The sequence below is a fragment of the Palaemon carinicauda genome, chromosome 44, assembly GCF_036898095.1.
Source record: "Palaemon carinicauda isolate YSFRI2023 chromosome 44, ASM3689809v2, whole genome shotgun sequence".
Taxonomy (NCBI): Eukaryota; Metazoa; Arthropoda; class Malacostraca; order Decapoda; family Palaemonidae; genus Palaemon; species Palaemon carinicauda.
This window is the reverse complement of record NC_090768.1, coordinates 48,597,280-48,625,077: the sequence shown is the minus strand read 5'-3', so window position 1 is coordinate 48,625,077 and position 27,798 is coordinate 48,597,280. Positions and strand designations below refer to the sequence as shown.

General features: G+C 45.0%; 1 protein-coding gene across 2 annotated transcripts in view; it reads right to left on the bottom strand.

Annotated features, from left to right (window-relative positions):
* Nucleotides 1–27,798, bottom strand: part of LOC137634262 (pleiotropic regulator 1-like) — a 64,052-nt gene that overhangs the window by 16,167 nt on the left and 20,087 nt on the right. For both annotated transcript variants that reach the window (XM_068366545.1, XM_068366546.1), the window contains 2 exons: nucleotides 20,406–20,600; nucleotides 8,977–9,165 (listed from right to left, as the gene is read on the bottom strand). In XM_068366545.1, the coding sequence (XP_068222646.1) occupies nucleotides 8,977–9,165; nucleotides 20,406–20,600 (384 nt within the window). The remainder of the gene's footprint in view (nucleotides 1–8,976; nucleotides 9,166–20,405; nucleotides 20,601–27,798) is intronic.

Genomic DNA, 27,798 nt, shown 5'->3' with positions numbered 1-27,798 from the left:
GAAGGAGATTCTCAAAGCTTATCAAGGCCAGATGAACCGCCAAAAGCTCCTTGCTGTTGATATGCATGCTCCTCTGACTCGAGTTCCACAGACCTGAGCATTCCCGACCGTCCAGCCCCAGCCCAAGTCCGATGCGTCCGAGAAGAGAACGTGGTTGGGTATCTGAACTGCCAGGGGAAGACCCTCTCGTAGGCTGATATTGTCCTTCCACCAAGTCAGACAAGACTTTATCTTTTCGGAAATCGGGATCGAGACCGCCTCTAGCGTCTTGTCCTTTTTCCAGTGAAAAGCCAGATGGAATTGAAGAGGACGGAGGTGTAGCCTTCCTAGCGAGACAATTTGCTCCAGGGATGACAGCGTCCCTACCAGACTCATCCACAGCCTGACTGAGCAGCGTTCTTTCTTCAGCATCTTCTGGATGGAGGGCAGGGCTTGATCTATTCTGGGGGCCGACGGAAAAGCCCGAAAAACTTGACTGTGAATCTCCATCCCTAAATACAGAATAGTTTGGGATGGGACCAGCTGTGAATTTTCCAAATTGACTAGGAGTCCCAATTCCTTGGTCAGATCTAGAGTCCAATTGAGATCCTTCAGACAGCGATGACTGGAAGAGGCTCTGAGAAGCCAGTCGTCCAAGTACAGGGAGGCTCTGATCTCCGATAGCTCGAAACTGGTACCCCACATTCCTGTAAACAAACCTCAGAAATGGTTGGGAATCCGGGTGTATAGGAATGTGGAAGTATGCCTCCTGAAGGTCAAGAGAGACCATCCAGTCGCCTTCCATAAATGCTGTCAAGACAGCCTGGTAGACTTCATCGTGAAGTTTGTCTTGACAATGAATACATTGAGCGCACTTGCCTCTTACGTACTCCTGCAGTGAACATGGCTGCCAAAACATGGAGCCATCCCTGAGGGACTTGTCCCTGCAGAGAACGTGGCTGTCAGATCATTGGAGCCATCCCTGAAAGCCTTGTTTATGCATGACATAATTGTACAGCAAAACTTCAAAGGCTCGAAAACAGCTGTGAAGCTGATCTGTAAAATCTTGGAGCGTCTCCTGGCCAGGCGCCAGGGAGAGTCTACGAGATTTGAGAAGTCTATCTGGGCAGAGGCAGGAACTCCCAAGCCGAGAACTTCTCTCGTGTCATATCAGACTCTCGCTCTATAAGCCAGTTTAAAAGAAGGGAAAGCAAAGGCTGTATCCCCCAAACTCCTCCTGGTGATAAACCAGTCGCCTAGCAAACGTAAAGCTCTCTAGGAGAGCGAGAGAGCACTAGCTCATAAAACAACGGCTTCGAAGTAGCTAGGCCTAGTGTAAGCTCTGACGTTTAGGCGAACGAGGAGCAGCAGTTACAAAAAGATCGGACAAAGATCCTTAAAAATCAGCATGATTTATTTAAAGTCCATAGAGGGCTAAGCAGCTTTAGGCTCCTCTCCGTCTGACAGAGTCCTCAAGGGAATATCAGTAGGAGGGGGAACAGCAACTTCCTCATCTAAAGGAACCTTGTCCGATAATAGCTGAGTCTCAAGCAAGGGAGAGACCTACCGTGGTGGCAATGCTTTACAAGCAGAGTCCACACGCACTGGTGCATTAGTAGCGGACCAGGACGCAACGTCATGTAACTGCTTGACAGTCTGTGAACTGTCAACAACAACAGGTGCGAGAGACCAGGACGCAACGTCATGTAACTGCTTGACAGTCTGTGAACTGTCAACAACAACAGGTGCGTGAGGACGCACAGCGTCCACTCGAGACTGCTTTGACCGCTTAGACTGAGCAGTCAAAACAACTCTAGAATGCGGAGGTTGACGCACAGCGTCAAAACAAGTCAACTCCGATTGTTAGCGAACGTCCTGAACGTCAACAGGAGCATCAGCAAGTGGCCTAACGTCCAAATGTGGCTGAAAATCCACACGAGACCGCATCGAGTGTGGTTCTAAACAACCTGACTGACGTGACTTAGCTACGCCAACGTCAACAGGACGCACAAAGGAACGTTAGGTTGGCTGAAAGCCAGGATCTCGATGAGATAAACGGCTAGGCTCAACGGACTAATCGGTAGAATAGTCTTCCATAAGGGAGGCAAGCTTATTCTGCATGTCTTGCCGTACAACCCATTTAGGATCAACGGAAATGGTTGCGGTAAGAGACGAGGGTAACGTCTGTGACCGCAACACCTTGCCAACAAAAAGACTCTCGGAGTCTGTGTTACGCTTTTGTTAGGCGGCGAGCAGTTTTCCGATGACTGCATAGGGTCAGAGCTGTCCTAATGGCTACAACCAGGACGCTGGACCTGTCCTGAAAGGACTGACTTTCGCTTAAGGGCCTCGAAACCTTGTTTCAGGTTTCTTATGCGAAAAGCCTTCGGATGACGAGGAGAAAATTGTCTTTTCGCCTTATGGTAGGGGAGATCTTGGTAAGATACACCCGATACCATAGAGGGAAACGTCTGTTCGCTGATCAAGGCCTCTCGTACCCATAAGTCGTACAACATTACTTCTCCCCTGGGCTTGGGAGCTTGCAAGAGGTCCCGGACTAGGTGAACGACAGGCACGAACAGACGAACCCTCGGACGCAACACTGTAACACTTTGCGCAATATCACTTTATCACTACGATTTTCTGTTTTGCACTTATTTCACTGAAATCGAAACTTTTACTGATTTCTACCTGAAGCACGCAATTCTACCCTCATCAAAAGGTAGTAAATGCGAAATCAGTCGTATAATACAAGCACATTAATACCAGCAAAAAAACAGTAACATCTTTTAAGATAAAAAAAAATTCAGTGGTTGGGGAAGAGACTAAACACTAGTTCATTCAAAACTACGTTTTCAATCTCTCTCCGTACATTGCCTGGGGACGAGAATAAAACTAAAAACGTTTTATCCTTTCTCCCCGTACAGAGACTAGGGACGAGAGTAACTCGAGAACAACATTACCCGCTTGAACGGAACGTTTTCTCTCCTCTCTCTCCCTCCGTCTCTATCTCTCTCTCTCTCTTGATTTCGCACCTAAGAGAAGAGCCCAATTACGTTTCGTCAAAAAAACATGTTATTTGACCAAAGGAAAAAACTGAAAGGTTTTTCAATTAAAAAGTTCCTTTAAAATAGAATTTAAAACATTTAAGCTTTGAAAGAAGAATGAACAAAACGTCAGAATCGATTTACTCTTTCTGTAAAGTGAAACCGTGATACTCTCTCTCTCTATCGTAACGATAGAGCGCAAACTGCGTAGCATAAATAAACTAAACGTTAGTTCATCTTTGAAAACAGTACGAAGACTATTCAAAGAAAATCTTTCATAAAATATTTATTAAAAATATTCATTCAAAAAGTTTTAAATCATTAGCTCTTTAAAAGCTATTTACGATTGAAAGGGCTCAACGTTGTATAACTTCGGTTTCCAAGTTAGGACCGCCTACTCTCAGGAAAGGTCGCATATAAACAAAACATTAAAATTTATTTTTTATGTTTATTATAAATGGAAAGTTAATCGAAGAGGCCTAAAAAAGGCGGTGAGATATAAAATATATAGAGGAAAATCTATAATTAATTTATAACGTGATAAGATAATTGCTAAAAGCCTAAACACACTTCCGTCTAAGGGAAGGGTCGGCCATTTAAAAGTCAAAGAAAGTCCATACTCTCTTTGTCATCAAAAATTTAAATCTATCCTGAACGAGTTCAAGATTTAAGATGAAGATAAAACACCTGCACTGCGAAAGCTCAAACCAAAATGAAGTACTTCACCAAATATGTTGAGAAAACTCCAGGTTCTACAGCGAGTAAAAGTACGTCTTGTCGACACGTCGACAGAGAAGAAATTGAGTCTTTGTTTACATCGAGAGTGGTATCTGGCCGACAGTTGGCGCTGGTGGGCACACCCGCAACCTGTATAGCGATCGCTGGCGAGTTTTTATTGTATGTGTCTGTCGAGCAACAGAGTTGCAGCTATTATATATATTCACCGGCTAAGTTAAATATTTAAAATATACAGTACTGCCTACTTTTATCTTAAATTGGTAGCTATTCATGAAAGATCTAACAAACTTTGAGAGGTGTAGCTCCAAGTCAAATTTCATGAATGATTCAAAGAATGAAAGTGTCTCCAGGTGGTATCATGCCTTTTCCAAGTCTGTTTTTGCTGGCAAAAGTTTCACAAATTGATGACACTAGTCTAAAACTTCAGAGAAGGATTGCATTCAATAGAATACACATTGAAAGGGTTAATAAGTCATTTCTAAAAATAAAATTCATACCAATTGGGCATTTACTATCTTTTCCTTTAATTTAAATATACAAGACGTCAATGCAATCAGGCGATACCAATACCATTAGTCGATAATGATTTGACCATCTTTTCCAATTTTTAAAAAAGGCTAAAACGATAGGGATATTCCAAATATTTGAAAATAAATTCTTTCCACATTATATTGATGAGACTAAGCAAAACTGATTTAGTTTCAGTACTAGCTATATGAACAGATTTAGACCAACTTAGTCTGGTAGAGGGTTTGGTCATTCAGTCATTCTTTGTCCCACTTCATATCTTTTTACACCTCTACTTGTTGGTCTTTACCAATACTATTCTTTTGCCTATCACAAAGCAAATGATTACCTATCCTATACATGTGGGTATCCAGACACCACCAACAGTTCCTCTATGTTACTTTCCAAACACCATCTCAGCAAGTTGAGGGTTCACAACCAATAGGGCAAAAAGTATACTGCTTGCTAGGTGGACAATGGTAGATTTGTAAAGTTTCCTTGTTAAAATAGATGAGCTTACATTCTTAGAAAATAAGCCTCCTACTTAAGCTAATTCCATAGTTAAAGTCTTCATTGCAGCTGCTCCAGTGATCGTAACCAGCCAGTAACCAGCCATGAAGAAGGAATGCCTCCGGGTTGCCAACTCCTTTACCTAACAACCTCAGCCAACAAAACTTCCACAGCTACTACAAGACCACATTAGTAAAGGTCTCACTCTTCTAATGGAATTGATAGAATGAGCTAAAAATACTATTTATGGCAGTAATTTTTAGGCACCTTGGTCCATACTGCATTAAGTTTTCAGGTAACAATAAAGAGCAAATAATTACGCCTGGTTCAAAATTATTTATTGTTCATTGAACTGGTGAAATTCTTATGCTGCTTCACAGATATAAAAGATGAACTGTCTTTTAGGGTAAAGGAAATGATAGTCAAATCCCTATATCTCTAGGCAGAATCAAAATTTTATGACTTACTATACCATTCTCTGGTGGTGGTATTTTTGGCACATGAGAGTCATCTTTATGTTCCTGAAGGCTGGAGCTTCTTCAAAATTTGAACAATAAGGCTGAACAAAGGAAAAGCATAAATGATGAGACAATTTCCAGATTGTAAGATTGCCTCTATCTTACAGTGTGCTGGATCCTCCTGGTTTGAACAGCACCAACATGCAGAACACCCTTGCTGATATCAAGACCAATCTAAGATCAGGGACTGCTCACCCCAGCTGACACTATCAACTATTACCTGATTCCTACCTATCACCCCTTGCCTCTATTCACATTAAGATATCTACTAAAAGCCAACACTAAGTCTTAAATTGTAAACCACACTGATTTCTTACCATACCAATAATGTCAAGTTGTCTGAAATTAAACCTTTTAATCTTTCTGCCTGGAGCACAGTGAATGTTCTGGATCTAAAATGGTCTGAACTTGAGGATGTTGAAATGTCACCCATTGTCCTGAAGTGTCCAAGTCTCTTTAGCTTGACGATCAAGTACATGTGGCACCTAATAATGTCTCGACATGTCCATAAATGTTACAATCTAAGCAGCTCATAAATATCATAATCTAAGGAATGATACACACCAGTGGTACTTCTACTAATAGAAGATTAAGGTCTTATTGTCATTTAAGATCCTTAAGACATCCATCTATGTGATTACTCTGTACTCTCCCAGTAGAGAAGTTGCTGATCACAACCTTAATAGCAGTGAATTAAATTATTGTAACCTGGAATGATTTAGTGAAAATAATTTCTCCAATGACACAAGCCTCCTAATACTTGACCCCTGAATCTGAATACTTTTTAAAACATAGTTAGAATCAACTGAAACGACGATTATTGCTACAAGTTGTCACTGATCTTGTGGTTGAATTTTCAAGGACACCTTCATCTTATTTTCGGTTATCACACCTCCCACCTTTAACATTTAAAGGTCATTCATAATTGACAGAGGCAAGGGACATGGCTGTTTCTTTAAGACAGACCATATACAGTACACCGTACATATAATCAGCCCTTAAGTTCCCTCTCGACGCAAGCTATAACCAGGGAGGATCAGGCAATGGCTACTGATGACTAAGCAGGTTGACCTAAGGCTCCCCTATAGCCATCATCCTTAGCTCACAGGATAGTGAGGTTGTCAACACCAGTAGAAACTTTTTCAAGCTGTGAGCAGGCCTCAAACTTCCGACCTATGGAATCAAGAGACACGATACATTAGCCATTAGGCTGCCTTAGCTCTTTTAAACTGCATGGATGCCTAGGAAAAGAGGCTTTAACTACAGGAATTTATTGAGCTGTCCTTTATTCTATCAAAACCAAGCTGAAGTGCTCCACGATACTGGTTTGACATGGCACTGAAAAACAAAACATTTTCAAGAGAGAGGGAGTAACAGAGCCAACTAAGGGTATGCAGAACTAGCTTGTTTGCAGCTGTTGTTGGAAAGTAATCTGAATGGAAAACTGCCAACCAGGATCCTCACTCCAACTGAAAAATTTGCCTTCCTAAGTGCCTGAGGAGGATTGAATTAAGATATATGAATTTGGGCCATTAACACATGCCATTGAGGCCTAAGTGACCATTCACCTCCCATGCATAACTGAGGGAAAAACCCTGCAGTTATAGGGTGAAGTAAAAGTTAAAAAGGTTGAACAACAAGATGGAAGAAAGGAAGGGGGAACAGAGGTATAATAGAAGGCTAGAAAATGAAAGCAGCTAGGAGACAAAAGGATGCTGCAAAGACCATTAAGTAATGTTTACATTGTAACGTTTCAGGTGCATTGGTGGCAACGACTTGCTAGGATTTGATCGGATACAGGGTATTTGTAATTTTTACTTAATGGACATGACTCATAAAAGGCTACACAACACTTTAACACCAATGAGTAGTATATGGGAAGGTATTACCTTTGGATGAGAACTAACATGACTGTTCATTATCTTCATAACAATTTTCTCATATTTTCATTTATGGCTACCTTACAGTTATCAAATTACAAGGTTAACAGCAACTACATCAAATACACAAACTAAGTGCTTTCTGTCTATTGAATAAGTCAACATCCACAAATTATAATTATCATCTATATAAAATCCTTTCCTCCACTGTTTACTGTTTTTTACTATGCTTGCCTACAAGCCTCTGGGCCTTCACCCATCTTCTTTTGTGATTTTTCTAGGCCTCCCTACAGATTTCATTCCAGCTACTTACAAATCTACTTTTTCCTGACCCACTGTTCCTCATCCCTTCTCATCTTTTATTATAACTTTTTCAATCCTAAAGTTTTCAATCTTTCTCGAGCCTTTTGACAGAAAATCTCTTTGCTAATTCCTAATTCGTAACATTATCATCCCACCATAGTCCAGCTATGAATATCAACATTCTAAAGTCACTCATATTTCTGCTGCATAAAGTATAGGCCTTATGTACCCATTGAAATTCTAAGCTCTACTAAACACACCCTTCTATTCAGCACATATCGAACTATACCCCCTCTATTTCCTTCATGCTGCAGTTACACTCTTTCTTAATGCTCTCTCCATTCCTACTCAAGTCCAGTGTGTCTTGAAGTAACATAAATGATCTACCTCATTTACAAAAACAGGATTCTTAACTCCTCTCTTTCCAAATTGCTTAAATAACCTATTCCATGGACTGAAAACCTCTTACCCCACATATATATAATAGTTCAGAGCATCGCTTGTGATAATTTACCTTTATAAGGATTAATGGCATTTTGGCTATATGACCAAGCGCTTGAGCTGGAGAGACCATTCAGCTATGAGATGCAACTGTGGGAAAACCCCATGATTCTGCTATACAGTAAAGTAAAAGTTATAACAGTTGGACAACAAGATGGAATAAATGAAGTGGGGACAGAAAGAGTGCAGATGCACCTTTCTCTTTTGTTTAGTCCCTTTAAAATCAGGTCTGTAGTCCCCTACCCATCTTAGCCCCATAGATCTTGCAAGCCAACCTTATTGAGCATCCTGTGGCTCAAACCTCGTTTTCAAATGGCTATTTGGGCTGTATATAATTAATGGGTTTATGGAGAAAACCACCAAGATTTTTAAAAACCAAAATTTACCTCTTCATGCAAACCTGGCACTTAGATAACAATTCCTCTCAACACAGCCATAATGACTTGAGCCTAATATTCCAGACAACATAGTATGTGAGGCCACTACCTGCTGTGAAACTCAATACTTTACTTTGTGCACAAGGAGTACTACTACCACTCCTTTTCTGTTTCTTAGACAAAATATTGCAGTGTCTGGTACATTAAAAGACCATGATTGTGAACTGCATATCTTGATATCTATGACTGCAATCATATCGCAGCTGAAAACCAGGCAGTAGCCATGAGGCAGGTAGACAGAAGATAAGCCAACTTTAAAAATGTGAAGATACATACTGTATATGAATTATGTTACTGATAACAAGATTAGCAAAACAAAATGTTAACAAATGCAGACTAAGACTGCTTGAGTTAAAGTAACAATATAGTCTACTTAAGGAGAGTTTCTCCCTATCCTGGAACTACAAGTGCATTCTTCTTATATAGTATAAATTCTTGATCAGTCTGCTTTCTGCACAGAAACATTGTGCTGGGTTTGGAATGGGTTAGGTTCAGTTTTGTTTGAAATTTACACCACTTACTTTTATAAAACTATTAAATTAAGAAAATTACTTACCTGAACAAATTTTCCTTCTGGACATTTCCACTGTTTGATATTATCCGGAGCCCCAGAAGCAAACATATACAAATCCGGATGTGCAACTAACGACCTTACACTTTTTTTGTGATGCGTAAGTGTGCATGATGTTTTCCCAGCTGCTAAATCCCATAATCGGATTGTAAAGTCATGTGACCCTGTTATAACCTGAATAAAAAGATTAAAAAGGTAGGTATTAAATCCTTTAAAGTTAACCCAATATTTTTACATTAAAATAACTACAAGAATGTATTCATAATATATTTATATTGAACATAGCTATAGAAAATGACAAATTCAGAGATAATTTGTATTTTTCCTAACTATACAAACCTTAGCTATTTACATAGGGTATTACTTTCGGCGTAGCTGAAATTGACGAGCCATTAGATTTTTAACGAGGGTTAACTACCCCCGCGCTAGTTAGCAGGGGTAGGGGAGGGGTAGCTTGCTATCCCTCCCCCTTCACACACCGGTGAAATGTCTCACTTCACTTAGAGGTAGGACTTGTCTTGGGGGACAGGGCTGGTGGGCAAATATATGTAAATAGCTAAGGTTTGTATGGTTAGGAAAAATACAAATTATCTCCGAATTTGTCATTTGTTCCGTAACCGAAATACAAACCACGCTATTTACATAGGGTGACTTACCCCTTAAGAAGGGTGGAAAGTCCCCAGCCTTACTGGCTTTGGCTTACCCGGTGACTCAGAATCCGAGTGAGCAGCACTCAAGAAATGGAGTCCCTGCACCTCACAAGTTCCTTGCTTTGCAAGGAACGTGTGGCCTACATAAGCTTGTGTGTGAAGGAATAAAGTGTGGCTCGTCCTAGGCAGTTGACCTGGAGTTCTTTAGCCGGAACTCTAGGTTAGGACGTTCCCAATACCACCTCGTCAGGGTATGGGGGACGCGACAGTATTATCTTAATACTAGGAACACAAGGAAGCATGGTTTACCTGCTGAAATCTTAATACTAGGAACACAAGGAAGCATGGTTTACCTGCTCAGGTTTGAGGTCAGCTATGCAGAGACCAGGATGCTGCTTTCCCCAGGAGAGGGGAGGATGAAGAAAGAAGTAAGGGCCAGACATACTTCTTCTGTTCATGCAGTCTAAAACTGGGTAACAATGCTCTCAACCTTCTGCTACCTGTCCAATAAGGAGCCTGAGGTTAGACCAGCTGTTGTGTGGCCACCACAGGGCGATAGAAAACGTATCGATACTCCTGTGGGTCACGTCCTGCAGGTAGTGGGCTGTGAAGGTCGTTACGCTTCCAGACTCCAGCTTGTAGCACCTGCGTCACAGAGTAGTTCCTCTTGAAGGCCAGCAATGTTGCGATGTAACTGACATCGTGTGCTGTAGGGCGACGTGACGGAGGAGGGTCTGGATTCAGGTCGAGATGAATGACCTTTGAATCCGGGCTGAAAAGGCATTCTTGGTGACCCTCCCCTGCGTCCTTCCTGTGCTCCCAAACTGGGCTTGCACGTGAGGACGAACTGCAGCTGTTCTTAAAGATAACCACTCCGGTTCCTTACTGGCAAGTAGGAGAAGGTCTGGGTCATCTGTTCCAGAATGGAGACTCGAAATCTTGAAGGAGTCGAACCGAAGGTCCGGGACTCCAAGATTCTGAGTCTAGTAACCAACTCAGGCACGAACCTGAATGTTACCTCCCCCTATCCTCTTGAAAGGGCGACGTCGTACGAGAGACCATGAAGATTGCTTACACGCTTGGCCGAGGCCAGAGCAAGCAGGAGCACCGTCTTCCAAGACGGGCGACGATTAGAGGCCTGACGAAATGGTTCGCAAGGAGATCTCTTAAGGGTCTTAAGAGCCTGAACCATGTTCCATGGAGAAGGTCTCACTTCCGACTGGGGGCAGGTAAGTTCGTAGCTTCGTATGAGCGAAGTAAAATCCAGCGGGGAGGAAATGTCTATTCCTTTCAGCCTGAAGGCCAGGGTAAGGCTGAGCGATAGGCTTCACCGCCAAGAGCGAAAATCGTATTTCCTCCCGCCGATAAACAATAACTCCGTTATTGCTGGAGTAGAGGCATTAAGGGGAGAGGTACCTCTCCCACGACAACAACCACAGAAGACTCTCCACTTCGCCTGGTAGACCCCTGCGGATGACTTTCGCAGGTGTCGAGACCTCCGCTCCGCGACTGTTGCGGGGTGCCTCTTTGTGAGGAGGTGCTGTATAGTCTCCAGGCGTGAAGCCGAAGCAATGCTATGGCTTGTGATAGATGTTGCAGTGTGGTTGTTTGAGTAGCCTGCATAGTGGGAGAAGCTCTCCCGGGAGTTCCGCCAGGAGATGCAGAAGGTCCGGAAACCGTTCTGCGTAATGTCGCAGCGGAGCTCTCAGGGTCATCGATAGGTTGACCGACAATCTGGTCTCGTTGAGCCCCTTTCTCAATAGACAAAATGGTGGGAAGACGTAGGCGTCGATGTTGTCCCACCGTTATAGGAAGGCATCTTGCCAAAGAGTCTTGGGTTCTGAGACTGAGGGGGGTACAGCGGCAGCTTGAAGTTCAAGGCTGTTGCGAGCAGGTCCCCCAGGTCAGGACTTTGCTGGTTACTAGGGGCCAAAGACCCTCAGGTACTCTCTATCTGTGAGTCTCTGCTTAGATTGTCGGAGAGCACATTCCTTTGCCCGGAATGAAGCGAGCCGATAGTGGTATTGAGTGGAATTCGGATCATCTCAGTATCTCTACTGCAAGATGCGAACGTTATGAAAATGTACCTCCCTGCCGCCAGTACCGTGGAGTTGTCGCTCTCGGAGTGACTCGCCAGGGTCTGTTGGAACTGTTGAAGGGCCAGACTATGGCCTTCAATTCTAGCTGATTGATGTGGAGGTACCCTTCAGGTTCTGACCATAGGCCTGATTCAGAACGTGCCCCCCCCCCCCCCCCCCCCCTTTGACGAGTCCGAGAACAGCATCAAAAGCTGGGGAAGGATGAGAAGATCCACTCCCTTGCAAGAGGTTTCCGTAGGTCAACCACCATTGCAGGTCTAATCGTTCCGCTGGTCCCATAGGGACCAGAAAGTCTGGTGAATCGTTGCTTTGATTCCAACGGGATTTGGGCCGCCTATACAGGGAACTTATCCTGAGGCGACCGATCGGAACTAGACGGGTCAAGAAGGAAAGGAGACTTAGGAAGCGTAACCAAGATAGGGCTGAAAACTCTCCTTGTCTGAGGAAAGGTTCTGCGACTCTCCTCAGCCTTGCTACAGTCATCTGATGGGAAGGCTTGGAGATAGGAGTCAATATCATGCCTAGATATCCCAGATGTTAAGATAGAAGCAGAGAAGACTTCTTGCGAATTACCATGATCCCTAGATCTTGGTAAAGTCCCGGAAGCTTTTCTCGTTGTCGAAGAAGGTCGATTCCGAGACTACCGGAGTTAGCCAGTCCTCCAGAAAGCGAAGGAGGCGGAAGCCTGCTCCTGAGTGGCCATGAGGATATCAAGGTGAACCTTCTGGTGAAAACCTGCGGTGCTGTGGCGGGATTGCAACAAAACATCTTGAACTGGTACATCTGTTGTCTAGGCTGAATTCCAAGTGCTTCCTGGAAAACGGATGGAATGGGATCTGGAAGTACCCGTCCTTCCGATCCAGTGCATATGAAGTCTTGCGGTCTCACTACAAGTCTGATCGATTCTGCTGTTCCACGCTGAACGAAGTTTGTTCAACAAACTTGATCAGAGCTGAGTGGTCGATGACGGGACTCCAGTCTTCAGATGCTTTCCTTACAAGAAAGGGTCGACTGAAGAAGCCGGGGGGAGCCGTCGACGACCCTTACGAGGGCATCCTTCTAGAGCATGGCCTCTTCCGCCCGAAGGGCTAGCCCCTTGCCGATCCCATGGCATAGAAACTCAGCGACACTGGATTCGCTGTCAGTGGAGGTAGAGACGTTATGAAACAAGGCGCGATATCCTTGGCTGATCACGGAGATCGTGCAGGAATCGGCCCCGGGATGCTGCTATCTGAAAGCGTAACTTTAGGCATCCCCCCAGTGGGAAACCTGCATGGGGGATTGCCAATCCTAGCGTTTGCGGACTCGGCCGCTCCCTCTAGGATTATTGCCTCCCCGGGAGGACTTCCCGTCCTTCTTGTCCCTGACAGGAGGGGGCTGCTATTTGGACACCTTGTCTCAGCTGCCGGAGCCGGTTCCGATGGCCTAGGCTGACGAGGCTGAGGCTGTATGTTGAGGTGCTGGAGGCTTGCAGGGTCTGGATGTAAGCGCCTTTGGAGGAGTGGATCGAGATTCGACTTTCTCCACATACCAGCTGTCCATTTCCCCGTCCTTGGGCTCAAACAAGCTCTTTCCAAGGATGGAAGAGTGTCGGAGTTTGCCGACATCCACGGTTGGGACTTCTGAGAGGAATCTCTCGGTCACTGCATCTCAAGGCTTCAACATCGAGTTTGTCCGCAAGTTCGAAACTTGGCGATGGAAAACGATGGTGCTTGTGCCTGAGAGAAGGAAAGTTCCCATGATCTTCCTGGAGCTTCCTTGCATAAATCCTCGGGTCGCAATCGGAGAGGGAAATCACTGGTAAGCCCCTTCTACGGAATGGTGGAGAGGAAGGGCCAGACCAGTCACCCCCCTTTTGATGGGCCTGCCTGAAAAGAAGGAGAAGAATGTTGCCCAGACACTTCTGAAGATTCTTCCTGCTCTTGCACTCGCCATGCTTTGCGTTCGCGGGGTGAAGATCGTGACGATGATGATCTGGAAATACGCGCTCCAGACAGCTCGCCGGGTTGCCCAAGTTGCGAAACCCGACGGGAATCGCGATCGAGAGCGCCCTGGCACTCGCGCAATGATACACTCGATGGTTCAAGCGCGGGCGAACGTGGGCGCGCGGGCGGCGGGCGAACTTGGGCGCGCGGGCCCGTTTATCGTTGGTTCGCGCGCAGGCGAACGTGGGCGTGCATGCGTGCGGGCGAGTGGGCGTTGGTTCGCGCGGGCGAGGCTAATAGAATCAGCAAGGGTGTAGAACCAATGATGAGGTTGCGCGCAAGGGAAGGCACAGGAGACTCGTGGGCGCGCGGACGCGCAGAGACTAGTGAAGATCGTCGGCGAGGAGGTGAAGGAAATCTTCTTGCCTGCGCCCAGATCTGGTATATCGTGGGCGTGAGGGCGAACGTTGGCGCGCATTGCGCACGTCAGGAAAGGGCGCGCATGTGAGCGCTGGCGTACAGTGAAGGAACAATCTCCTTGCCTGCGCCCAGATCCGGAAATCGTGGGCGCGAGAGCAAACGTTGGCACGCATTTGCACACATCAGGAGGCGCGCGGATGTCAGGAGGTGCGCAGATGTGCGCTGGCAAGCAGGGGAATCGTGGGGGTTCAGGAGACTGTTGGCGCCCATGGCGTGTGGCAGAAAAGGGAGCGCAGGTGTGTGCCCAGATCCGGAGATCGTGGGTGCGAGGGCGAACGTTGGCGCGCATTGCGCACAACAGGAAGGGGTGCGCCGATGTGAGCTGGCAAGCAGGCAATCGTGGGCGTTCAGGAGACCATTGGTGCGTAGTAGGAAAGGGCGCGCAGATGTGCGCTGGCGAGCTGAAGAGAGCTGGCGCACAGAAGGGCTCAGAAGCACAGGTGAGCGCTGGCGCGCAGAAGGGCGCTGGCGCGCAGAAGGGCGCTGGTGACCAGGAGATCTACGGCGCGACTCAGCTACGGGAGAGCGTGGTCCACAGCAGGCGAGCGCTAGGAGATCGTTGGCGCGCAGGTAAAACCTGGCACTTAAGGGAATTACCCACATTGTGGAATAAGCCCCTTTGTCCCGAAGGGACCGGTGCCCGTTGGAACGAGGTGCATTGGCGCCCACTGCGCATCTGCGTCCAGGAACGGAGATGAAGACTAGAAGGTCTGGCAGGAGTCGGAGATCGCGAACGATCTTCCGAGGGACAGAGAAGCAGCTGCAACGGTCGGTACTCGTCGAGGAGGATCCTCTGCGGAGAACGTCGAATGAAGACGAAGACGACCTCGGACAGGAGCACCATCCTCAGTCCTCCGAAGAGGAGTCTCTGATAGTGAACTCCCCCGAGGGGAAGAATCACTTGCAGGAGAGACCGTTGGCATCAGCTGTCCTCGAAGGGAACTAAGCCCTCAGCAACAACAGCAGAAGGAGTCCTCCGAAGAGGAGTCTCTGTGGTGAACTCCCCCTGGGGGAGAAGCACTCGTAGGAGAGACCGTAGGGCTCAGCTGCCCCCCCAAGGGGACTGAGCCTTCAGCAACAGCAGCAGAAGGAGTCCTCCGAAGAGGAGTCTATGAGGTGAACTCCCCCCGGGAGAGAAGCACTCGCAGGAGAGACCATAGGGCTCAGCTGCCCCCCGAAGGGGACTGAGCCTTCAGCAATAACAGCAGAAGGAGTCCTCCGAAGAGGAGTCTCAATGAGTGTCCTCCCTCGCGAACATGAGGAAACACTTCGTAGAAGAGACTGAAGATGGAGCCCATAGGGCCGATGGGTCAGCAAGTGACCTATAAAGAGCAATCCTCCGAAGAGGGGCTCCTGCAGCTGCTCAGCCCCTTGAGCGTAGGTGCAGGTGCGACTGCTCAGCACCAAGAGCATGGTCGCACGAATTCCATGGTCCGAGTTTGCAACCGCTCAGCCCCCTGAGCAAGGATTTAAAAGCGGTCGCTCAGCACCAAGAGCATAACCGCCGGAGGACCAGGAACAATAATAATTAAGGTAGAAAAGTTCCCCCCAGAAGGGAAAAAACTCAAACCTGGGCAGGGAACCTCCCTCGGAAGGGAAGTTACCCACCCAAGGAGGCGAACCTCCTGAGAGTTCTCAGATGAACTGAAGAGCTGTCAGTTGTCGCGGGAGAAGTTCCAGGAGAAGGAGATACGCCCCTGACGAAGTCCTATAGAGGAGGCAGCAACAGCAGACTCCCCAGGCCCCAACAAGACAGCTCTGCTTCGTTGTCACATTAGGCAAACGAAAAACTAGATCGTTAACTGTGAAAATAAAAAGTAATTAGTTAACATTCATTCCCCCGGGAAGACTCTGAAGAGGAATCCCGAGGAAAAAGAACACAAGAATTACACAACAGACATGTGCCCTCAACCCCACTTACACTCACGGGGAAGGGGGAAGGGCGGAGAACTGTAACAAAAACAGAATTATAACAATTACAGTGAACCCTCGTTTATCGCGGTAGATAGGTTCCAGACGCGGGCGCGATAGGTGAAAATCCGCGAAGTAGTGACAGCATATTTACCTATTTATTTAACATGTATATTCGGACTTTTAAAACCTTCCCTTGTACGTAGTACTGTTAACAAACCACCCTTTAATGTACAGAACACTTAATGCATGTACTACAGCACCCTAAACTAAAACAGGCACAAATATTAAAGGCGATTTTATATCATGTGTTTCCTAAACACCTAAAAAGCACGATAAAAAATGGCAACCAATGTTTTGTTTACGTTCATCTCTGATCATAATGAAGAAACAAACTCATTTAGTGTACACATATATGTATAGGTTAGTTTTTGCATCGATTATATTGATTATACAGTACTGTATGTTGATTTTTTTATTACCAATGTTTTAGTTTACGTATTTTTCTTAGGACTTCCAAATGAAATCTTTTTCTTTATGACGCCGCCTGAAACGACGGCGTGTACGCTCAGTAAACAACCACGCTCAGAACAAACAAGGCATTTAACGCGCATGATGATAGTGATAAATAATGATACAGTACATACAGTATTTACAGTAAAAGCATTTACAAAATATGTTACCTTACAAATATAAATTATACAGTACTTGTACGTAGCAAAGCAGGAAAACAATTTGAGAGAGAGAGAGAGAGAGAGAGAGAGAGAGAGAGAGAGAGAGAGAGAGAGAGAGAGAGAGAGAGAGAGAGATTGTTTTACGTACGAATGTAAATTTTAAACAAAAAAAATATGATAGGTTACAACATGTAGACTTTTAAAACCTTCCCTTTAACTTAATGCATACAGTACGTACATTACTAAACTATAAAACAGGTTAAAGTAAAAAATAAAGATTGTTACTGTACTCACCACGAAAGAAGTTCAAAAAAAACTTGAATGACGATGGCGATGAATTTGCTGCACAGTAGAAATGATGATGATGAAGCTGATGATGTGTTCTACTGTGCAGTCAATGATAGTATTTTACGTCTCTTCAGACGGAGGTGCCTTTTCCTGGGACACCTCTTCAACTTCTTCAATTTCTTCCGAAGGCGTACTAGCAGGAGGAACTGGCTCTTTTTTGCGAGGCTGGAAGAACATTGTGATCGGAAGTTGTTGCCGCTGCTTCTTTTTTCGATCTAAGAGCATCTTGTAGGGAGTCATGATGTCATCGACCTTATTTGAGAATTGCATCGAGCGAACCATATCCTCGTCCCACTCTTGTAACATTTCTTTCGCCTCCTTCATATGGTTGCAGAACTTGGCAAGCCGTTCTAATGTTAAGCCCGTTTCTTCGACATTTTCTTGGGTCTCTTCCTGGGCACCCTCACTCTCTTCCTCACTTGCCGATTTCGTCAGGTCTTCGAGGTCTGCGTCAGTTAGGGGCTGGGAATGGCAGTCCAACAACTCGTCGACGTCTTCAGTCATCATGTCGCCAAACCCGTCACCTCCAATTATGGCAGCCAACTGCACAGATTTCCGTATTGCAGAGTGTTGGATTTCCGACGGAGTAAATCCCTTGTCGTCGTAAACAATCTCGGGCCACAACTTCTTCCAGCTCGCATTCACGGTTGCAGGTTTCATCTCTTGAAGTGCCTTTTGAATATTCTGCAGGCACGTGGCTATGGTGTACTGCCGCCAGTACGCCTTCAAGTTGAAATCTTCATCCTCGTCATCTTGGGCAGCATCCACACACGCAACGAGGTCCGCCAAGGTATTCTTCGTGTAGAGGGCCTTGAACGCCCTGATAACCCCCTGGTCCATCGGTTGAATTAATGACGTGGTGTTGGGTGGCAGGAACTCAACCTGAACGCCCTCACGCGACAGGTCAGTTGCGTGTCCACCAGCGTTATCCATAAGGAGAAGGATCTTGAATGGCAAGCCCTTCTCTAAGAGATATTCATGGACTTGCGGGATGAAACACTGGTGGAACCAGTTGGAGGTCAGCATCTTCGTAATCCATGCTTTTTGATTATGCATCCAGTACACGGGAAGGAGATTCTTATTTTTATTTTTCAAAGCGCGAGGATTTTTCGACTTATAAATAAGCCCTGGCTTTAACAAAAATCCAGCAGCATTGCCACACATCACGAGGGTAACGCGATCCTTGAATGCCTTAAAGCCAGAGGCTTTGGCTTCCTCTTTGAACAGGAAAGTTCGCGACGGCATTCTCTTCCAAAACAAGCCGGTTTCATCCATATTAAACACTTGTTCCGGCTTGTATCCACCTTCAGCGATAATGTTCTTGAAAGTCTGGTTCACGTAAGTTTCAGCAGCGGCAGTGTCAGCGGAAGCAGACTCCCCATGCAGGGAAACGCTTTTCAGGGCGAAGCGTTTCTGAAACTTCACGAACCATCCTTTGCTGGCGGACGGAAAAACGTTGTTTCTGACGCTGGGAATCAGTGGAGGTCCCTGGTTGAGGTTCATCTACATCATCATCTTCTTCAGCATGGTCGCCATCGTCGTCATGAGGTTCCTTTGCCGCAAAATTCTCATACAAGCTCAAAGCCTTTGTTCGGATGGTGTTCGTATCCAACGCTATGTTCTTCTTCCGACAGTCGGCAATCCACACAGCTAAAGCACCTTCCATGCGTACGATCGTTTTATTACGCGTTGTAACGACTCGCTTCGCTGATCTGCTAAAGGTGATTGCAGCAGTCTTTCTAATGTTCGCCTCGTCCTTCTTGATGTAGCGAACGGTGGATTCGTTGATGCCAAAATGGCGGCCGGCGGCCGCGTAACTTCTACCATCTTTTAACATGTCGAGAAGCGTAACCTTCTCAGCTATCGTCATCATCCTTCGGTGGCGTTTAGGCTCACTACCAGCCTTACTAGAAGCAGAACGCTTGGGAGGCATTGTAACAGAAAGTTCAACAAAAAGTTCAACTTAAAACAGTCGCACACAGCACAGATTAAACTTCACAAACTTAAGAACGTCTACTCAGCAATACGCGGAAAGAGAAAGTGAACGATCCAGCCCCGCGAGAACTTTGATGCTGCGGGTAGAAGATGCGGGCAAAACACCAATCACAGGCTAGATAACAAAACTTGAGTTTTGATTCGTCATCTATCAGCGCTTGAACCAATCACAACCCGTCTTACAGTACTATGGTGCGTTGGTTACTCATAGAAGATGTCCCGCGCACACTGAACGTACGTAGATTAAGTACAATACCGTAATAATAATAAATAATGATAATAATACTGTACAGTAATAATAATAATAATAATGATTAATAATAATAACAATAATAATTTTATTAACAACAACAACAATAATAATAATAATAATAACAATAATAATAAAAATTTACGTACGCTATTTTACGCCTCTCTCTCTCTCTCTCTCTCTCTCTCTCTCTCTCTCTCTCTCTCTCTCTCTCTCTCTCTCTCTCTCTCTCTCTCTCTCGTACGCTTACAGTATTCGAAATGTGATTTTTGCAACAAAGAATATTATTGGATGCAGTACTGTACTACGTACGTATACATACAAAAGATTCATGGAAAAGAAGCACATCCATTACAGTACACACCATTCTAATATGGTATGACTGCATCTGATTTGCGTTTCATGTTCGATTTAATTTTACTACGTACTGAATTATCGTATGATCACATTCTCTTTTCGTGTTTTATTTCTTTCTGTGCTGAATTATATATCATATGTAATGCAATGAACAATCAGTAAGAGCAGATATTACTAATTCAATGGAATTACAGGTAACAAAATATCGTATTTGGTTGTCTTCAGATTTCGCGGTATTTTCGAATTTTCCGGAAAATCCGCGATATGTATATATATATATGGGTTATGGGAAAACCCCGCGAAGTGGTGAATCCGCGATTGTCGAACCGCGAAGTAGCGAGGGTTCACTGTATTACAAACTAATACACAATCATAAACAGAAATTTATTATGCTTTAAAGACTCTTTAGATAATTTTCATCACCACAACCAGAAAACCACTGAACTACGCAATACCAGCTAATCTTATATAATAAGGCCATATTTCTGTACAGTATATGGAAAATTTAGTAAGGTATAACCTGAAAGATAATGAATATTTGTAAAACAATGGTTGGTATTTCAATAACATGTGTATTCAATATCTTTATTTCGATCAGTTGCTAATAAAAATGAAATAGAAAAAGGAAGAGCACTTTTGAAAAACTTACAATATGCTAAAATGCTTGGGAACATATAAAATAAATTGGTAAAAATCAGTTAAAAGATCTTTAAAATATAACTTACCTGGGGCTCAGCAGCTTGACATACTACAGATGCAACAGTATTTGAATGCCCTGATAATGTGTGAATATTTGCTTTAGTTCTTAAATCCCAAACTCTTGCAGTTGAATCCCTTCCACATGTGACTAGAATATCTATTGTTGGATGTAATGCTAATCCATAACAGGCACTAAGATGACCATGATAATGCCTTATAACCTGCAAAAAAAAAAAAAAAATGAAGTTGGCATATCAAAAGATATAATAATCTGGATAAAATCTTTAGGAAATATTATTTTAAATCAAAGTTTAAAATTATTAAAATAAAAACTACTAAAAATGACAAATTTGCAAAATAATTTGTATTTTTCCTAGCAATACAAACTTTGAGCTCTTTATATGAGAATATACCTTTTCAGGTGAAAACTAGTCTTTTTTTTCCAATTTCGCCAAAATTGAAACAGGTGCCCAAGTACTCCCTCAAAATTCTAGAGTTTCCGTGCTACCTCATCAGCCAACTACCCTGTAGGGTAGACAGCACCCCCCAGGGATTGTGTCTGTTGATACACACTGGAGGGCCGGATGGTTCAATTGAGAGGAACAAGGATCCTCTGGCTTTCAAGCAAAAGGTCGACTCTAATCTGAGTACCTGAGGACGCCGAAGGGTTGCTTAACAAGTAAATATTTCAAGTTAATTGATTTCATGTCATGCGATTGGTTGCAAGAACCTGCTTTTGTAAAGGGATGATGAAGCCTTGTCCTCCAACTGCCTTTGCTAGAATGAGTTAGTCATGTATGTCCACTTAGGGACCAGTAAATACCGGAGCAACCGGTTATCTCGTGCAGATAACAGCATTACAGCAACCCTCCTGAGTTGATCGCTGTCAAGCAAAAGATCGGTCACAAGCAACTACTTCTGAAAGACAAGACATTTGTCAGACAGATTTCCATGCATAAGGCAAGCTACAGAACAATAAACACTAACAGAAAATTTACCTCTATAGAAGGTAAATGTTACCCCCAATCTTATAGCAGGAACTCCCCTGTGACAGGTACCCCTGGGGTAGGACAAAGGTCTAAATATCTCGTTGCACCCGATCTCAATTGGAGAACATTGACAAGGATCCCTTAGAAGAGGTAAATACATCTCTGATCTCTCTGTTCCTGATAAGCAAAACTGGAATAAACTCCTATTGTTCCCTCCCAAGGAAAGAGACTTGCTTATGCGAAGTTTCGGAGTCTAAGTACCTTTGATACTTACTTGCAATCCGGAGACGTCAGGGATGATCTGACGGAGATGAAGGAGGAGCCCACTTAGGGGCAGACTACTTATGTCCGGTCATGGGAGGGTTCATGAATAACCCGACTTTCCCCAAGAGATAAAACCATCGACCGAGAAAGAGAGCTAAAGATGTATTGGAACAAGGTTCTAATTTAATTGTTCCCGGCATCAAATACAGTAACTGAAACCGAGTGTCATTCACGAACAAAGGACCATCAGTAGGTTCTGTATGATGTAAGTAGCTCACGGGAAAGCATACCCCAGTGAGGGTAGTTCATGCAACTGGCAAAATGAACAGCCTTCGTCAGTAGTAGTGACTCAATCGCCAGCATGCGGGTGTGCCAAATAGCAACTTCCCTGACTTAGGGTAAGTACTTGTACACGAGCTTGAGCATCATGAACACGTTTCTGTTTGTGAGCTGCCCTGAAGGACCTTATGGAGTCGCTTGCGAGAATAATGTGTATATGGAGCGCAACATCATTGATCAAAAGGAATTATTTTTTGACTAGCCATGGTATTAAGAACATGTTCGTAAGCCTGCATGCATCCACAAGAAGCATATGCAGCTAGCCAAGCAATCAGGCCTTATTCGGTAGTAAGAGCTCGCCCGCCCGCCTCGTGGCGGGAACAAGGGCACCTGTAAACGAATACTTTTCAGTCGTTCATGAACGAAAGTACGAGCTGATTCCATCCTGTCAGGAGTTCAGGCTTGAGGCAATAACCACGAAGGGTTATGTCTAACGAGACTGCTGTGCCCTGAGGGTATGACAAGATGAGATGAAGACTGCAAAGTCAGAGGCCGACACCATGCGAGTGTTCCGATGAGCTCTCTATCCTGCAGAGAGAAGTCCAATATAATAATCCCGAACTGTTGTTTCTCGAGACTTGCTGTCTTTCGAGACTCAATGGTGGGATGCAGCAGCTGCAAGCGGTTGACAGGCATTCCCATCTGCGTTAATAACCATGGGGGAATTGTCATAAGAGCCTCCATGTATTGCCGCAGGTTTCCACCTCTCAGGCCAGATCTGGCAATCGTAAAGGGAAGAGCGCATACGCAACAGAGATGCTGGCGACCAATTGTAGTTGCACAGACCTCGTCAGGAAGAGAAGCTCGCCCGTGCACCTTGCTAACTCTTAGTGTCTGGGTGGGCTCTCTCATGAATAGGTATAGGTGTTGCCAGCATTCAGTGTTTGAACAGACCCTCGTCTGTGAGAGTAACTCGCCCGTGGGGGTTTGTTCATTTATGCATGAGATGAACACTCGTCAGTGATCCTGGAGGATGTTGTAATGTAGCCTAGTATGCTTCTGAATTAGGAAGCATGAGTAAGACTGAAAAAGGTTTTCTGTGTGGTAAAAGCAGGAAAACCAGGATTTTCCTCGTAGGGGTAGGAAAAAAAAGGAACCCAAAGAGCCTGGCCCCGCAAAACTCTAAGAGCTTTGTTGTGCCCTGCGGACACGATGGTGAGAGTCAACGGCCTCAAGCGTCAGCAGGCATCACCATCTGTGGCCATAACCCCAAATGATTATAGCTCACAAGACTCGTGTTCCGGGGGAAACAATGGGACATGGCATCAACATCTGCGACAATAACCCCAAAGATATATTGCTCACGAAACTTCTTGTGGACCTGGGAACACATTGGGAGAGGCAAAGAGCTCAAGCAATCAACAGGCATCACGCTTTGAGGCAATAACTTTGAAGGATTATGGCTCATAAAACTCGTACACCGAGGGCCCGATGGGAGAGGCACCGGCCGCAAAAGGTCATCAGGCTTCACCATCTGGGAGCCCCGAAGAGCTGGAACAAGGCTCGATGAATCGAGTTCTTGCTTTGAGCCCCGAAGGGGGTAACTTCACAGCAGAGGAGGGCCTCACTTGCCAATGAGAGAGGCACTTTAAACAGGGAGGAGAAGCTTAATGCTTCAAACACTACAGGCCTTCAGTAGAGCAAGCTTCGTCTGAGGGCTGTTCGCATAATCAATGAGCTTAGAAGACTAACCTAAGTCAGCTTTTATGTTACCCTCGTACTCCAGCCTTAGAAGGCACGAGAGAAATCCCAAACGGGTAACTCCAAGGAGTGCCAGTTCCAACTGCTCTCGTTTCTACACCAGAGCTGTAGGAACAAAGAGAGCAGATGCAGAGAGTGCTGCAGCTAAAGGCATGAGAAGCTCTGTTGATGTATTACATTCATTTTCTCATAAAAGAAGACTGCAGTTAATCACAAGGGAGGCAGGTCTGCATTCATGCTATGCCCTTAACTGTAGTACCCTCAAAAACCATTCCTTAGCAAGGAGATCCAAAAGCCCAAAGGAGGGCAAGAGTTGCCGCAAACTGCAACGGGAGAGACTCCCCCAGTGGTGGCAGCTGTTGCTTCACTAAGGGAAGCGATGGTGTCTGCACCTAAGGGTTGTTCAGGGGTTAAGCAGCAATCACTCTCATTCGATTGTCCTCGGGAGGAGAACGAGCGAGCAAAGTCAGAGTGGAGGGATCACACTGACAGAGAAAAAAGTCAGGACTTCTTCACCTTCGAGGAAAACCCCGAAGGAGAAGAATCCCTTTAGGCTTCTTTCTCCATCGTCTACCGAACCTCACCCACTGGGAGGATGTCTACTCCTGACAGTCAATACAAGAAGAGTCCTGCGAGCAAGATTGACCTCTGCAAGCAGGGCAAAGGGAATTTGGTTCAATCTCAGTAGCCATCATGCATTGGCACCTTCACAACTAGGACAAGCCCGCATGGTGAGATCCATGAAACCCAAAAATAGAAAAGTCAAAGACAGTTTGTTAACAGGAGAGAGACAGCAAGTCTACAATCCTCCGAGCCAAAAGCAAAAGTGACGCTAACCACCAACCACGTACCTCGCTAAAGCCTTATGACTAGTTTCCAGCTTCACCAAACATATATTCCCTATAAGGAGCGAAAGGGTTTGTAGTCAGTGTTGGAACAAATATCAATAAAAAAATAAAGATAACAAGTGGCACTATTGAACAAAAGTATATTAATAACCTTTAGAACAGCCTGTGGAAATTTGTCTGTAGTATTGAGGAAGGAAATACAATAAAACAGTTGCACATGTAAAACAACTGATTACATTTTAACATGCTGCACTGAACTTGTCAAATATGAAGCCTTTATCTTTATCTACAACTTTAGCCATGTGTTTTAAATAAAAAATATAAAAGCTAAACTATTAAAATCAGTGGTTATTTCAAAATGATATTTTGATTATGAAATAAATTTTTTAATATACTTACCCGGTGAATATATAATAGCTGACGTCTCCGACGGCTCGACAGATTCCAAAAACTCGCGAGCGATCGCCGTGAAGGTTGCGGGTGTGCCCACCAGCGCCGACTATCGGCCAGATACCGCATATACTTGTCAATATCTCCAGTTCTTCTCAGTCCGCTGGGTCTCTATCGGGGAGGAAGGGAGGGCCTTTAATTTATATATTCACCGGGTAAGTATATTCAAAAATTTATTTTATAATCAAAATATCATTTTTAAATATTAAACTTAGCCGGTGAATATATAATAGCTGATTCACACCCATGGTGGTGGGTAGAGACCAGCATTAATACAATAAAGGCGTATATGCTCAAGAGTTTTTTGACAATTATTTCATAAAAAAACCAACTTAAGTATAGATACCTGGCAAGGAAGCTGACTCTGACGATTACTCTGCCTCATTAGTCCGCTTTCCTCACGAAGCCCAGCCATCCTCTCAGGATGCTGAAAGACTCCCAGGAGCTGTTATATCCAGGGCGAACACCCCTATAACAGAACTTCATCAATACCCTTAATCTGGGCGCTCTCAAGAAACAACATTTGACCACCCGCCAAATCAAAAAGGATGCGAAAGACTTCCTAGTCTTCCGTACAACCCAAGACAAGATTAAAAACATTTCAAGAGAAGATTATAAGGATATTGGGATTAAGGGAATGTAGTGGTAGAACCCTCACCCACTACTGCACTCGCTGCAACGAATGGACCCAGGGTGTAGCAGTCCTCATAAAGAGTCTGGACGTCTTTTAAGTAAAATGAAGCGAACACCGACTTGCTCCTCCAAAAGGTCGCGTCCATAATACTTCGAAGAGACCTGTTTTGCTTAAAAGCCACCGAAGTTGCTATCGCTCTCACTTCGTGCGTCTTGACCTTAAGCAAACAACGATCTTTCTCATTTAAATGAGAATGTGCCTCCCGGATTAAAAGTCTAATAAAGTACGATAACGCATTTTTAGACATGGGCAATGAGGGCTTCTTAACGGAGCACCATAAGGCCTCAGAACCACCTCGTAATGGTTTAGTTCAAGCTAAGTAAAACTTAAGAGCTCTAACGGGGCACAGCACTCTTTCAACTTCGTTACCTACGATTTCTGACAGACTAGGTATTTCAAAAGATTTAGGCCAAGGACGAGAAGGTAGTTCGTTCTTGGCCAAAAAACCAAGTTGAAGCGAACATGTAGCTTTATTTGTAGAGAAGCCGATGTTCTTACTAAAAGCATGGATCTCACTGACCCTTTTAGCCGAAGCCAAGCACACCAAAAAAAGCGTCTTGAGGGTGAGATCCTTCAGGGAGGCTGAATGCAATGGCTCAAACCTGTCTGACATTAGGGACCTTAGGACCACGTCTAAGTTCCAAGCGGGAGTTGACATACGACGCTCCTTAGAGGTCTCGAAGGACTTAAGGAGATCTTGGAGATCTTTGTTATTTGACAGATCCAAGCCTCTATGTCTGAAAACAGACGCCAACATGCTACTGTAACCTTTAATAGTGGGAGCAGAGAGGGAGCGAACATTTCTCAGATGCAGGAGAAAGTCCGCAATTTGGGCTACAGAGGTACTGGAAGAGGAAATAGAGGAGGACTTGCACCACTCTCTAAAGACCTCCCACTTCGACTGGTAGACCTTGATAGTAGATGATCTCCTAGCTGCCTCCTTCGAAAATCCTCGAGCTCTTGAGAGTCTTTCGATAGTCTGAAGGCAGTCAGACGAAGCGCGGGGAGGCTTTGATGAAGACTCCTTACGTGGGGCTGCCGTAAGAGATCCATCCGTAAAGGCAGACTCCTTGGGACGTCTACCAGCCATTGAAGTACCTCTGTGAACCACTCTCTCGCGGGCCAGAGGGGAGCAACCAACGTCAACCTTGTCCCTTCGTGAGAGGCGAACTTCTGCAAAACCTTGTTGATGATCTTGAACGGCGGAAATGCGTAAGCGTCCATGTGAGACCAGTCCAACAGAAAGGCATCTATGTGGGCCGCCTCTGGATCTGGGACTGGAGAGCAATAGGTCGGGAGCCTTTTGGTCAGTGAGGTCGCAAAGAGATCTATGGTGCGCTGACCCCAAGTCATCCAAAGACTCTTGCACACGTCCTTGTGGAGGGTCCATTCTGTAGGGATCACCTGACCTCTCCGACTGAGACAGTCCGCCAAGACGTTCAATTTCCCCTGGACGAACCTCGTCAACAGTGAGATGCCTCGATCTTTTGACCAGATGAGGAGGTCCCTTGCGATGACGAACAGTGTGTGGGAGTGAGTGCCTCCTTGCTTGGAGATGTACGCCAAGGCTGTGGTGTTGTCCGCATTCACTTCTACCACCTTGTTTCGAAGAAGACTCTTGAAACTCGTCAAGGCCAAGTGAACAGCCAACAGCTCCTTGCAGTTGATGTGAAGGCTCCTCTGGTCTGTCGTCCAAAGACCCGAACATTCCAGACCGTCCAGAGTCGCTCCCCAACCCAAATCCGACGCGTCTGAAAATAACACGTGGTTTGGGTTCTTGACTGCCAGGGACAGACCCTCTCGAAGACCTATATTGCTGTCCCACCAGTTCAGGCACGTCTTTACTGGTTCGGAGATCGGGATCGAGACCGCCTCCAAAGTCTTGTTCTTGTTCCCATGGGAGTCTAGATGGAACTTGAGATACTACCGCTAGAGAGTTATGGGGTCTTTTGACTGGCCAGACAGTACTACATTGGATCCTCCTCTCTGGTTACGGTTCATTTTCCCTTTGCCTACATACACACTGAATAGTCTGGCATATTCTTTACATATTCTCCTCTATCCTCATACACCTGACAACACAGATTACCAAACAATTCTTCATCACCCAAGGGGTTACTGCACTGTAATTGTT